This window comes from Stegodyphus dumicola, chromosome 4 (assembly GCF_044657685.1).
Source record: "Stegodyphus dumicola isolate Sdum_Otavi_A_Nest chromosome 4, ASM4465768v1".
NCBI lineage: Eukaryota > Metazoa > Arthropoda > Arachnida > Araneae > Eresidae > Stegodyphus > Stegodyphus dumicola.
The window spans coordinates 108,661,316-108,677,300 of NC_140771.1; the positions used below are offsets into that span (position 1 = coordinate 108,661,316).

The following is a 15,985-nucleotide window of genomic DNA, read 5'->3' on the forward strand; positions in this document are numbered from 1 at the left end:
TTTGCAATTTTTATAATCTAGTTTTTACCTTATCGGACAACTTTATGTTTTATTTGACGACATTACTTTAGTTCAAAAAATTATTATGCAATATTTTAACAGATTAATCTAATTTTTGATCCCAATTAGCCAGGCATTTGGCACATAAGTTATACAAAAATGTAGGACTTCGGCACTTTGATAACAATATTCGAATGATAATAATAACCGCAATCTTCTTAAGCTGCGTTTACTGTATATGAATACCTGAAAGGTATGGTAAAGCAATTTTATGGTACCAAAATTATAACATATAACTTTACTTCAAAACCAGAAAAAAGTTCAGAAGAGATATACTGACCCGTTCTGAAGTTTACGACAATGTCTAGGAGGAAGAGTGTATCTGACAAACAGTTGAAGGCAATCCAACGAGTGGACAGATCATCGTTGAAAAAGGAAATAGCAACTGGAAGCACAATCAGATTTGTAACCAGCACCAGCAACATCAGCAAATCCCAGTAAAACCTATTGAATACGAACAGATATTTAAGAATTCAGTTAGGTAAAAATAACAAGATTTAGACTTTTAATAATTGAAAATTCGGCATAGATTACTACTGTGTGTTAATAATAGCAGTGGCTTTGACATACGTGCAATATATTTACATTAAAATTTCCCACTAATTGTTGTTGATTTGTAGAATTTATTATAAATATACATATTCTAGAGATTTACAATAGATTGGTGTTTAATGGATGACTGGTGAAATCAGTTTAAAGAATATTGAGTGGTGAAAGCATTATGGAGAAAGGCAAACATGAAAAATTTCATGTGATCTTACATTAAATATGCGCTTTCAGATAAAAATAACAAATAAAAACAAGCGATTTTCAAAACATTTAGGGTTAAGATCTCCTGAATAAGTTAGGAAAGGGGGTCTAAAGTTTTAAATAATTAATGAAATTTGACTTCTTCACACAGAAAAATTCTTTTCTTTATGATATATTTTTTTCAGACCAAAATTTATCCATTACAGTATTTTCAAATGACTAATGGGAAATGCAATAAACTAAATAATAACTAGATTAACTCTAAATTTCGAATTTTCCTTTATATTTTTTATGTGTTAGAACGCAATTAAATTAAGAACTGTCTGTATAAAAAACTTATGCATATTTTTAAAGTGGCATTAAATATTTTATTTAATTGCATGTAAAAAGAAAAGAAAGGTAATTTAATACCCATCAATAGCGAAGGGTAATTCGTAAGAATTTTAAGCGTACAATATTCCACACTTGGTGAGAATTCAGATATGCCTCAATTTTTCCTAAGAATCAGTTTCCAAATATGAAGTGAAACTTGGATATTTGTGGTAAATATAAATTACTCCCTTTGAACAACTGCATAAATGTTGCGCTTAAAACGAGACACTATAGTTTAGGTCATACGTATATAATTGGAATCATAGAGAACATTTACAAATCTATAAAAACGCCAATTATATAGGGATCAAGATAAGTGGGCGGTACTCTTTCTAGACCACGCAAAAGTAAGTCTTTTATCATATTTTAAAAACCTTTTGTTGACTGAGAAAGGCTGGAAATGACTGCATTTAATTATTTACTTTAATAATCATGCTTATAAAATCAAATTTATAAGAAGTTTAGAATAGGCATCACATATTTATTTATTTTTTTTTCTTTTGCATTATATGTACAAAACAATATTCTTCGGCCGGTAAAAGAGTAATTTCAGCAGTATTATGTTCCTTTTATTACTCATCTGTCAATCTCTTATTTTTTTTTCCTTTCGAGAGTTGGCAGCTGACACTTAAAGGTTGCTACAGAAACAAATTCCGTGTACTTTTATTTACAACTGTTACTTTATGGTCAGTTTTAACATGGGATGCAAAAATAAACATTTTCGACATATTTTCTTTTCATAAGGACATAAAGCAGCAAAACATACGTGAAGTTTATGATGCTGATTGCTTAAAAGAAGACCGTCAAAACGGATTTAAAAATTTCCTTCTGAAGAGTTTTCAGATGAAGATGAGTAATATTCTGGCTGAAGTTCTCAAGCAAATGATGAGCAAATTAAAGCCATAATTGAATTAAATCGTCACATAATTGTACAAGAGATTGAAAAAAGGTTAAGTCTATCGCTCATTTCTGAAAATAACATAAGATATCTTGGAATGGTTAAAAAACTCGATATTTGGTTTCCGCATAAATTGAAAGAAATTCACTTAACACAGCGAATCAATGTTTGCTATACTCATATCAAACGTAATGCAATCAACCCTTTTTTGATACAAACTACCAACTGGTAATGAAAAATGGATCGTCTACAATAAGATTAATCGTAAAATATCATAGTCCAAGCATGATGTATCCACAAATCAGTTTTAAACCTACTATACGGTACACACAGGATTTGGCGACATTATGATGAGCAGTAAACGAGGGTTGGCGACAATCTTCAAAATCGCGCATACTAGGATTTTACCACAGATCATATCAAGAGTAAAATTTCTGTCAAATTGGTGGGGTTCAAAGGTGTTGCATATTTTGAGCTGCTTCAAAGCAACCAGATGCTCAACACTGATGTTTACTGCCAATAGCTTATAAAACTGGAGGAAGCAATCGAAGAGAAAAGGCCAGACCTGGAAAATCGCAAAAGAATCGTGTTCCACCATAACAAGGCGAGGCCTCACACGTATTTAGAAGCAAGTACGAAATTACTGGAGCTTGGTAGGAGAGTGATGCCACGTCTCCCATACAGCCTTGACCTTGCCTGACATTTTTAATTAAGTTTTAAAATTAATTTAAGCTTTAGAATAGGAAAGTTGCATTAACCCGAGATAAATTAAATCCTGAAAATCATGTATGTTCGATATACAAACTTGCTTAATAGTAAGAGTTGCAAAACCAGCTTGCACTAATTTGTTTAATCTTTGAATAATAAATTTTAGTAAAGATATTTTAAGAAGTACCCTATGATTGACATGTGTCATTAATTACTGACATGTGAAATTATATAAAAGTGCTGACTAATGAATATTGGTGTTGGTGTATTTAATTATGGGAAAGCACACTAGGGCTATCTGCCTAAGGAAAGTGATGCCTTCATGGAGGACTTTCTAAGGGAAAATTGGCTCGTATACACGTTACACATGGGGAAAACCACGAAAAAACCCATGCAGCCAGCCCGTTCGCGGGATGCGAACCTCGGACTTCCCCTTTTGCGTTTTGTGTCTTCAGTACCACGTCAGGAAAGCGTTTCCGACCGTGCATTGCTATGTGATTTCCCATCGTACTATATCTCTCCTGAAAGTTTGTCACAGCTGTACTGATACACCGTGTATTTATTAGAATAATACTTCGCGGTAGTTCCTTCACTGTTTCTGTTATTAAGAGAGGAATACGAGAAAGAAAGACCTAATTTATTTCTAAACCAATACTTGAATAGGCCCGGTCCGTTCTAAACATATCTTTTTACAAAATTAATCTTTCTCCCATTGACAACAGCATATGTGGGGAAAAGAAGGGATTCTGAACATTATGTTTCTAAATGTCGGCTAAGAACTGCACATTACAGCAAGTCCCGGCGTCAGACTTATTACCTATTAAGAGGTATTTGATAAAAACCAAGTCATTGAAGTGAAAAATAATTAAAATAATGAATCTTCTTACACTTACGATGCTGAACTATGTTACCCATAGACATTATCCAAACAGCTCTTCTTTCTTCAAAATTATGTCGCACTTATTTGAGCTATTTGAGCTAGCATTTATTTAATATAATAATTAGTATCATAATAGCAACTTTGTAAAATGAACTTAAAATGCAATAATAATAGCAAATGCTGCTGTGTTGGGGACAATTTGCACAAGATAAAAAGGCACGCAGACGAAGAGAATTCATCACTCATTATCAAATTCCAATTTCCAAACTGCAGTATCTCATTTCTAGATTTCGATTCAGAACTGTAATAACAATTCAGAAACATTAGGTATTTTTTTGGCAGAAGAAAACTTGAAAAATTAGCAACGCCTTCGCCGGGAATCGAACCGCAGACCTCTGGAATAAGCTCCAGCGTGCAGACTACCACACCACGAAGGCACGCGAAGAAATCGAGAGAAATACCTCATAACCTACTGAATTGTAAGTACCACAATAAAATGTAAAACCCATCAGTTAGTGTTTTATCTTAAAGAAATAGTATGGTGAGACGATAGTTTATTGTTTGTGCATAATAAGTGTCCTCCATACGTATATCTATCTATTACTGGAGCAAACTACAATAGCTATACACATGTTTTATTGCTTACTTCTTTTGCAATCTTAGTTATTTAAGAAAAGCAACTTGACAAAGAGCCAGAGAGAAAGAAAATAATAATAGCAAAATGAAAATAAAATAAAAAAAAATCTTCAATTCCCGTATAGGATATTTCACATTCTTTCTCTTGTGAAGCACCGACGTGCTTAATGAAATTTCTATTGCTGTCTTGACACTCTCTTCAGCATTTTTCTAAAGTATTCGTTGTCTACCCACGGGGTTCATCTACTCAGTAAATGCAATATGTGTTCATAAAATATGCGTACAAAATTTCGGCCAGAATATCACTCTCATTCACAATTTTGTTTTAAAAAAATCTGATGTGTACACCGCATGACTTCCTTGCACGGAATACTAAATTATACACATTTTCTCTTGCATTTCATTTAAACTTATTGCATTAAACTAAATGTATTTCGCCGACAGCGCATAAACCACAATAGAATAAATGCATTCTTTAAAATTCACTCTAGTATTTGTTTACCATAGGGACACTCTGGCGCTAGATTCACTTAACAGTATTATATTTCATTCATATTATAACTCATAATGCACAAAATTTATATCATTTAAAGAATAGAATTATCTAATCGTTGCCACATGTTCTATTTAAATACTATAATAAAGCCAGAATGATGTATAAAAGAAATTAAGCAAACAAAACAAAAAAGGAACAGTTTTTCACAGACGATTGAGTATTTCTCATTCAATTAATTCAGTTTTCACTTCGCGACAAGGCAAAAATACATAAAAACTCAAAATATCTGTATTAAAAATTACGAAGTAAATCTCAAACGCTTATTTCCTCGAAAAAATTCCAGAAAGGATTAAGCATGATTTAAATAATAAATGAAGGCGTTATCTTTGTTGTTGCGAAGCTAAGTTTCTCTAAATTGGCAACAAATCCGCTACTCAGCTGTTTCAAATCTAAAGAAGAGCAATGGCCGCCATCAAATTAGGCTTAGCGGCACTAAAACAATTTTAAGATTGTTGATAATTCTAAAAATATTGCATACAGATTTACTAAAGGCATAAAACCCTTAACCGGAAGATAAAAACAACATAATTCAATCAATTTTAAAGCAAAAAATGTACAATTTACAAACATATAAGAGTAAAGAAACTGAGATCACTGAGGCGGGAAACAGAGTGGATATATTTATAAATATATTTATATCCGTTTGGCGCGGCCGATTGAAACCAAAATACGAGGTGCACATCTACACGTTATAGTAGTCTTATATACAAAATTTCAACGTTCTGAGGCTACTCGTTTTTGAGTTATGCGAGGTACGTACGTACATACGTTCGTACAGACGCCACGAAAAATTCTCTTCAGAATTCATTTTAAAGCAGTTTTCTAGTTTTTTTTGGAGGAAAGGAGTCTTTTGTTTTGTTTTTACGTACATATATCACGCAAAAACGTCGTTAAATTGCATTCGAAATCGGTCAAAGTGGATATTTTCGTTAAAATATGCTGCCTGAAGCTTTTCGCGATTACAATACTTCCTTTTTACTTCGTACAATTAAGTAAAAAGACCTTTCCACATTCATGTGCTTTTATTAAAATCATATAATAAATTTACTTATAAACTATAACGTTTAGACACCCTCAAAATTTTAAAATTCACGATTTATTGCTTAAATATATATGCATTTAAAAATGAAGATATATAAAAATTTGTAATTGAGTTTTTGATAAATGTCAAAATATCACAGATTTTTTTTTGAGAAACATCTATTTTACTGTCCAACCGTGACAGTGTTTCGTGTAATTGCCATATCGAAGGGCCCGGGTTCGAATCCTGTAGAAGGCGTAGATATTTGTAAATATATAGTGTTTGTGCAGCACGGGATACCTTTAAATATGCGGCGAGCCGAAAGTCATCTCGAGAGGCTCTGGTAGGGAAACAAATGTCAGAGTCCCTCGGACCCCTCCTTCCCCCCGGAGTGTTCTCTATGAAAAATGGGAGCGGAACTGAACAAAGTCGTACTATCACCTGTATGGTGCTCAAGGCTCTTGCCAAAGACGGGCGCAGTCTTGCATTCCTTGCCACGATAAATTTCGTGGCTTGTTCTGATGTTACTATCAGACAAGTTAGATAAGTCACAACAACAACAACCATTTTACCGATTCATGTTACTGGCATGTTGTTGACGATATATACAAGTACTATACGCTACATAAAAATCAGATGACACATTTTGATAATGATTGAAAGATAGGAACATTTTCTTTGAATGACATCTGGATTGTGCCCTAATTATTTTGTTAATTTTCAATTTTGGCTACTAATGACCGGAAAAAAATAAACTTTCGAGCATCAAAGTAATACTAATTAAACAAACATTTTATATTTTTAAACTGCACTGTACGATTTTGTTTTATTTTTAAATAGCAGTAACAGTTTACTTCCACTTGTTGATATTTTCTAAAGACAAAATGTCATTTACCTCGAAAAAGGAATTAATTAAAAAAAAACCATAAAAGAGGAACTTCTCAGTACGAATGACTTCTAGTGTATTATGCAATGTAAGCCGAAATGTTTCTGATAGTGGAATTAGTTATTACTGCATTTGAATTTGTAAAATTATCCAGCAAATTGTTATTTTGCATCTCTTTAATTTATGAAAACATGTGCGAGACCTGTTCAGGATAGAGACCTTAGTCTTAAAATACTAGTAATTTTTGGTAATCTCCATTTGACAATATGAGCCGCGAAATTGGCTCTTTCCATTTGATCTTACCATAAAATAATCGGATGCTGTTATCACAAGATTACTTGGAAATAAATGATAGTCATATTTTACATTTTTTGTTTGTAATATTGTTAAGTTAGCTCTCCAGTCAGTTAATGGTGAAAATCCATCATCTAAAAGTTTAGCTTAGAAGTACCAATGAAGGAATAAATCTATTGCAAGTCTTTACAGTTGAATAAGAAATATTTTATCTCAGCTTGTCCAGTTTTGCAAAACTTTCCCAATCATTCTTCTGAGAATTTTCTGCAGATAATTTCATTCCAAAGATGCAAATACAACACATTTTCATTTTTTATAATACTTGGCTTCTTCGCCTTGGAAAAGAAGAATAGTGAGAATAAATAGTATAAAAGGAAAGGAATTGTGGAAAATCGATAAGGGAAAAGAAAAAAAAATCTTTGCATTAGCATTCCCAAAATTTTATTTTTCAGAGGAGGGGAAATGAAAATTCCATACTTGCTTAAAAAAGTATTATTAAGCTGAAGCTTGATTTTTAACACGTTGCATGGCAAGGTAAGATTCGGGTCTCAGATTCAAAACTCTAATTACGACATAATTGAAGTTTTAACAGATTTAAATCTTAAAACTCATTATTTAAGAGCATCCTACCTAGATAGTGTGTAAGCAACCAAAGTTGCATCGAATTTGTATCCAAGCTCAAAAAGGCCGAAAACCGTGCTAATTCTGTTAACTTGTGAAAGCAATCAACCTTTTGTATACAAGAAAGATAGTTTTTAAGCATATCGCAAAAATGTATTCCTGATTTTTATTTTGAACAGATAATAATATTGAAATTAATGAATGTTTTATGCTAGTATTTCCCGCTCATTTATGGATACATTTTCAGTAAGACATTAGGTAACAGGTATGTCTTTTCTCAGAATTCATCTTTCCTAAGTGATTTTATAGTGTCTAACGAATTTAAATGTAGTTGCTCGAAAATGAAAAGCACTGAAAGTTACCTGGTAGTTGGTGCCATGGACAAAACTAATTTTAGTACTGTTTTGTCATCGAAACGGGATCCAGAATTGTGTGTACATATGCATGAATGGATGGCTGGATGTATGCAGTTATGCATGTATACGTACGTATGTATGTGCGTGTGTATATACTGTGCACTTCACCCTGGGAGTCAATTTGCACCCCACAATTTTGATGATAGCGCATCACATTTTTAACCAAAGCAGAAAAGTAGAAGACGTCCTTCGGCCAGTAAAGCACAAGCAGAGAAAGAGCGTGGGGGTAGGATTGCCACGATATTTATAGTAAAAGTTTTCGTTAATATGATTGGCTAAAACTTATAGGCAATGCAGAAGTTTCAAGATGACATAATGCGGAATATGTTTTCAGATATGACGCAGTTTAGAGAAAGTTATTACTAGAGACAACGCACTCAAATTATGAGCAATTAAGAGGCATTTTAAATTATAATTTTGATTTGCACTTTTTTATTTTACATACATATACACATACACGCACATACATCAATACGTACATTGCTGAATCCGGTCCCAATAACAGAAGAGTATTCAAATTTTCTCTTAGTTGGCAGTCAATATTTAACATATTTAGGAGTTGAAAACTGATTTAACTTTCGTGTTCTTAGAAATATATAAAAGAGGTATTTTCAGGTATATTCTTTAGTCTGCAAATCACAACTCGGGAGCTAAAAGCAAAGCCTTACAGAAATAGCGATTAATAAGTTTGAGATGAAGATTTTATTGTAAATATATCTTAAAATATCTTGCTTAAGGATAAAATAAAGATAAATACTGATTTTAGAACTGAATGTACTGAGATAAAGTGTAAAACAATTATATATTGTCAAGCCAAAGAACAGGAAATGAAAAATAATTGGAGATGAAAAAAAAGAGGAAGAATGTACAAATGTCTTAAAAATCATACAAAATCGGTAAATTATATTAGAAATTTGGAATTAATTTTAGTTCGAAAATTATTTTCTGATCTCTTTGATGGCACTGATTTTGAAATTTTGCGAAGAATGCTTTTTCAAAAAATTATATTAAAACTTTAAACACTCCTAAAATTGTGCAAATTGTGCTTTAACACTTGGTAAAAAGGGAATCTAAGCCAAATTAGAAATAAAATTCTCTTCAAGGTGCACAAGAGCCCCCTTAAAAAGTAATATAACTGAAATTTATGTGTTTGGGTTTTTTTGTCTTTGTGCTATGAAACGTCTTCCACATATCCAAACAAAGATAGAAGAAATCTTTCATCATTATTGAAAATCTGGAATTTAGCGCTCATGTGCTGTGGGAGAATTAAACTGCCATACAGAGAGGAATTGAAGCTCATAGCTCCTAAAGCGGTGAGTTGTATATACAGCTCGTAACCATGAGAGACGATAGGTTCATAAATCATAATATTAAAGTTCATGTAAATGGGAGTATACTTCAGAATAAATTAACAAGGCTGGAGAAACTGTATTGATTAAATCTAAATTCAGCTGAACAGCACAAAGAAAAAAGAACCGCACAGAAAAATAAATAATATCGTGAGTTTCCTATCTGCTTAACTTAACTCCCTCCCTAAATTACATGCGGAAATAAAAAAAGACAAAAGAATTTTTCATGATGTTTACGAAAATTATTACCAAGCAAATTATATCAACATGTGGAAGGTTTAGTATAGCACGAAGGGTTTGTTATATATTTATGAAGAATTAAAAACAAAATATGACACAGCTGGAGCTAATTCTGAAAGAACCTTATTGGTGTGGTGTATTTAATTATGGCAAAGCACACAAGGGCTATCTGCCTAAGAGGAGGGATGCCTTTCGTGGAGGACTTTCTAAGGGAAACTGGCTCGTATACACGTTACACATGGGGAAAACCACGAAAACACCCATGCAGCCAGCCCGTTCGCGGGATTCGAACCTCGGACCGAACTACCAGTGTTCAGCGACTTTACCGCTCGGCCGCTGGTGGGCTAGAACCTTATTGGAAAACAATTATCCAATGCTAAAAGTTTTACCGTATTGTGGCAAGAAATAAGTGATTATTTTTTTAGAAAATCATTATGTTACTGTTTTTTCTTAACATTTGTTATCAAAGCGTATTACTTGAAATGAAGTGATAGGTAACTGGAATGATTTTCGCAAGGGGATCAGTAATCGGAAAGGGGTCGACAGCCGAATATACACTGGAATATGATCGGCATAACCAAGATTTCATTGATTACAATTTTGTTTTAGTAAAATTAATAATTAATTGTTTACTGATATAAAGGTACATAACGAAGTTAGGAAAATGCACTAAAACTATTTAATGTGTTTTAAAAACCAATAATTATTTTAAATGTATAATTTTTTTAAGCAGTAACAGCAAAATAAAAAGTAAAACTCGAGAACACAAGAAAATAGAATTAAAAAATTATGAAAGATGAGAAACTAAAAAGGAAAACAAGAAACAAGTTGAATACTTTTGAAAGAAGTGATTTAAAATTTAATTCATCGTATGCCAAATATTAAAAAAATTGTCTCACAGCGAGCATGGACATCACATTAATTAAAATCGAAATTTTTTATAATTAAAATATGTGATTTTGTTTTTGAAAATTTGTTTATATTTTAAAACTAAAAATGATTACGTAAAAACATTAATTAAACGTAAGAGTAATAAAGCATTTTTTTATCTTTTGCTCATATTCTCAATCTAAGTTATTTATATGCAGTTATTTGCATTATGTAGTATGCTGCATATTATTGAGAGAAATACGAGGGTCGATGAAAAAAACGATGTCTATAAGATGGAAAAAGATAGAATCTCGTTTAGAGAAAAACTGAGTTAGAATAAGATAAATCTTTTTCTAATGGACGAATAAAAAATATTTCCAGAAAATGTATTTTACAGAAAAAAATTAAGTTACCAGAGCCATTGTTAGGAACTCGTAATATATGTTAAACTCTGCCTTGAGCTGAACACTTGATTTCCATACCTGCTGTTTGAAATTTTCACGTCTAAAGCAACTGATTCTGTTTTCGTTATAAGTTCTCTAAAGAAAACAATTTTCAAGGCAATAAACACCTCGTGTTCTTTGCCATAGCTATTCTTCTGTTACTTTGACCAAATGAATGTGATAACAACTAAGCAAATTTATATAATAAAAAACAATTTAGAAAACATATTGATGGAAAAATTTAATATAATTTTGCAATCAACAAGTGTGTAATAAAGATATCATGGATGTATGTGATGTTCAAGAGTAGGAACTGGAAAGAATTTCTACGTTTTCGCTCCTCCTTTTAATAAAAATATCTCACAACACAAGAAAACAACCTCACCCGATTTTATTGCATCAAAGATCAATAATTAGAGAAGGATTCCAGCGGTATTGTTCTCTCTGTTGTCTAACTGAACTGGCATCAGGTACTTCCGCTAGTAAAGAATAAAACAGAAAATGTTGAGTTCCGGAGACAAAAATTGACTAAGATATTTCATTTCACAATCCGACATCATTCTATATTTGCATTTAGAGGTCGTTTCATAAATAAATTAGAGAATTCGATGTTGTTTTCTGGCCTTAAATGCCTTTCAATGATATTTCTTTTTGATTTACTGATTTTTTTTTTTAAATCTTGTTATTTTTGTACTCCTAAAGAATTTTCACGCAATTTATAAATTTTTTAAGTCTAACTAATAATAAATTACTAATATTTTCATGAAGTTTTATTAAATTTTACAATCGTAATAATCTGGTAATTGTAAAATTTTCATTAAAGTACAAATACTTTTCATTCTTAATTAATGCAAATAGTATTACGGGTTGTCAACGTGCCAATGCTGAATCCCGCTAATGTTTTCTAAAACACGATTTTAATGAGATTCTGTAAATAAGATCTTCACTTTGAAAACGGTTATCCTGATAAACGTTCCTTAAGCAAATTTTATTTTTAGTTTTTTACAAATGCAAACATGCCGCTCTTCAATTTGCATACGACCCATGAGCGTGGTTCCAGATTTTAATATCAAGTGTCTCTGTCAGTTTTTATCGAACGGGAGTCAAACATTTTGTTTTTTATTTTTATAACGATTAGAAGATTTTCCTAAATATAAGTATAGGAACCGAAGGAATGTACAAAAATTTAGATTTCTTAATTTATATTAAACTGATTTTTTAAATTTAAAATTATAAAACATGAATATTGGTATCCTTTAAAATATTTCTGTAACTAGAAGTACATGTGTACTTATAACGGTTTCAAAAACAAAGATAGAGGAATATTTACTTATAACTTAAAGATAGGGTAATATGTACTTATAACGATTTCATAAACAAAGATAGGGTACTTATAACTGTTTCAAAAACAAAGATAGATATTTGTGGATACGGTGTATCTACTTATATGTAAGAATTGTCATACATCGGATTATTTATTTGGGTATAACAGTTGATAGTTTCTTAAAATAATATATCGAAGCTGTTTTTGAAAGTCTGTGAAATTACGAGGCGAGATGTAGATAAGAAAAGCAGTTCTGGTCAATTACACTGGGATTTCAACGAATTTTCTACGCAATGCCAGCTGGAGAGAAAATCGATATTCCTAATGAAATCGTCCTTCACAGCAGAAATTGCTGAAAATAAGAAAGATAAACCGATACTTTTCATTAAATTCTGAGGAAAATAAAGCAAAACAATCTCTTTTATTACGCACGGTTTCTATTAATTTTTCCAATGGAATTTGACATTTATTGGTCATGACCAAAGATGTTTCTAAGATTTAAAATACAATGATTCTTGACTGATTGGATAATGCATTAACCGCTAACTAAAAACTCTAGGTAACCACTTTCCACATTTTTGAAATTGTGGAAAAAAGACAATTAATACGTTAATCGAAATGCAATAAGCTGCGGTATAATATTTCTTCATTTTGCTAAAGCTACATTAATGGTTAAAAAATGCGTTACAAAATAGTATATGAATTATCATTGGAAAGCTCTAATACTAGCTATATTAAGATTTTAATTTGCTAAATATCCGTAGCAAATTAAATGAGCTATAATAAATTATGAGATGTATAAATTAAGAAGTCCTTTCCCCAGGCCAAGAGATTAGCAGATAAGTGGAAGCTCAATCCGAAAATTCACGCTTTCTAATTTCTCTCTTGAGACTCATATAGTGTCACAAGACTGTAGCAAACATTTATCATTTGTGTTGAACATTTTAAAGTATGCTGGCTTGCTGAGCAGTTTGTATCTGTTAATAAGTATTCAAAGCTATGTGCATGTATGTAAATACAAATAATTCTTGTATAAATTACAAATTATAGGATGCTATAAAAACCGTTTTATGGTAATTAAAAGAAGAAGTAATTACCATTTAATTGTAATATTCATACATAACAAAAATAACCTCCTTATTAACAATCTTTATCGTGTATTTTTTATTTAATTCTGCGTTTACTTTATGAGAAGTATCTCACGTACTTGTGACCCTAGCGTTTTAGACATTTAGCATTTTTTTATTAATTTTCCTGTTATCCAGGTCCTGAAAATTAAAAAATATTCGAGTAACTTGTCCCTTCCTCAGAGCGTTCAGAGAAGGAGCCCCGCTAAATTTGAAACTTGTTTCATATGTGTAGTGATTTGTGTTACTAATAAAGACAAACCCTCGAAAACTATCTGCGAAGGTTACGTTGAACCTCTTCCTTCTAAGTATTGGACTTCTTTTGCCAGCTCAGTGTAAGAACAGACTCGTCACTACAAATAAAAAAAAAAAAAAAAAAAAAGCAAACATGAACTGAGAATCAATCTATTATTTCGCCGATTTAGCTGTACATGAGCATTCTCTAATTGTTTATGGATGATCTGTGGCTTAAGAAGTAGAATGGCTTAAGAAATAGAACAGGTGACAATAAGAACGAGTGAGTTTCAAATTATGGGGAAATAGAAATAAAGATATCGTATTAGATATTGTAATTGTAATATTATTATATAATCTTATTGGAATATAGGTTTCTTTTAAAGAAACAATATAGCGATATTTACCTGTTATTTATCTCTGACTATTTTTCATTTGTTATGTTCTTATTGTAATTGCGTCCTTCAGAAATTATATTATTCTCACAATACTTCCCTTTCGATTTTTGGACGATAAAATGAGTAAGAAAAAAAGGGGGGGAATATGCGAGGAAATATATATTAGATTTTTCATTATAAGGGGAAAGCATAAGTAATTCTTGGGGCGCATTTTTATAAGTGCTATCTATATTTTACAATTTGCAGGCATTTAAGTGCATGTACATGCTGTATATAATATTTAGCTATGTATACATTTTTTCAGAATTAAATTTTACGTTTTTTTCCGAAGATTTTGTTTATCATTATTTTCTCTTCTAACTGGAGCTTCCTCTACTGTAGTTTTAAAATATAAAGCTACCTTTTGTAACACGACGAGTACATTCATTTCCTACTATAAAAGCTGCCTGCATGAGTGCTTTAGTTCTTTGCTAAGTAAGTAACACAAATATGAATCAGTTTCTTTTAAGAAACCATTCATAAAGTCTTATTTAGTTTTACAAAGTCGTTAGACTTTCATAAATGCATGTTATAATTCGTTCAGCTTCAATTACCAGAGAGGCAGCGGTAATCTCTAAAATATCTCAAGTAATTGTGTGAGAGAGTTTTATTGGAGATTTTTTTTCTAAAAAACACTAATTTAAGTAAATTAATGTAGTCTGTGGATAATAGGACACCTATATGCAGTTATGCTATAAATAAATGTATTTCAGAATTTCACAAAGAAAACAAGAACAACGCAGAGAAGTTAAATTAAGGATACTAGTGAACGTCTACATCATAAAGAAGAGTTTTTTTCTCGCGTATAGTTTATTATTTAATAGCTCTTTAGAAATACTCAATAAAATGAATAAATAATCAAGCAAAAATGCTGCATTTATTCCACTAATGCAGACAAAAGGTAGTTTTAGAAAACTTCAAATGAACATTCTCTTTAACGCATTTTCTTTACTTTTTAATAAATAGTACTTCGTGCAAGAGTATGTAAAACAATTAATAATAACTAATACTAATGTGTTAATAGCCAGAATATTCTTTTTTATAGCAGAAACTTAAATATTTTGTTTTCAGTAATGTTGAGAAGTGGATTAAATTAAGTAAAATTCACATGTTAAAAAACTTTTAATTTCGAAGTTAATGTTAGACTGACTAAAACAGGTAGATAGGCAAATCGTAGTAAGAAAATTATAAAATACATAATTTTCACGTATAAAATTAACAACTTTTGTTTCATGTGTAAAGGAAATTAGTTTTAAATCTGTAAAATATATACAAGTCTCTTCGAGTTTTCAAGAATCTAAAATTCATTTGAATGTAAATCATCAAAATGATTCTAAATAATAAGTCAAAATTTATATAAATTATCTTTAAAATTACAAATAATAAATTTTACAATTTATTATTATTATACTTGAAACAAATAATGTAAAAGGGCAAGAGATATTTACTACAGATAAATTTTATTGTTACTAACACCCGAAAATAGACAATATTTTCGCGTTAAGAAGAGAACAGCTCTTGTCGACAAATAGAAGGTATTGCAAACTTTTGAGATATCACCTATAAATTAAGAGGTTCTTTGTTGGCGACCGAATTTCAGCTACTATATTGCCAGTCCTTTCATCATAATCTTCAATTTTAGTTTTTCTTTATCTCAAAGGAGATTTACTGTTTTCGTTTAAAAAACAAACCACTTCCTAGCAAAATAACTTCCGTAGACGTAATCACAAATAAAAAATTTTCGAGTTATTTCACTCGCTCTCGCGCACAGCCGCTTCTCAAAGTACTACTAGTCGGCAAAGCATGAGAGCTTTAATTTAGTTTCAAACTTAATAAGCCTTTTACTGAGTAGCAAACTGATGG

The 15,985-nt window shown here is 31.2% G+C and overlaps 1 protein-coding gene across 3 annotated transcripts in view; it reads right to left on the bottom strand.

The window, feature by feature from the left end:
• The window catches only part of LOC118197706 (potassium/sodium hyperpolarization-activated cyclic nucleotide-gated channel 3-like), an 847,214-nt gene that overhangs the window by 216,279 nt on the left and 614,950 nt on the right, over window positions 1–15,985 (bottom strand). For all 3 annotated transcript variants that reach the window (XM_085815327.1, XM_085815328.1, XM_085815329.1), the window contains exon 3: window positions 341–504. In XM_085815327.1, the coding sequence (XP_085671453.1) occupies window positions 341–504 (164 nt within the window). The remainder of the gene's footprint in view (window positions 1–340; window positions 505–15,985) is intronic.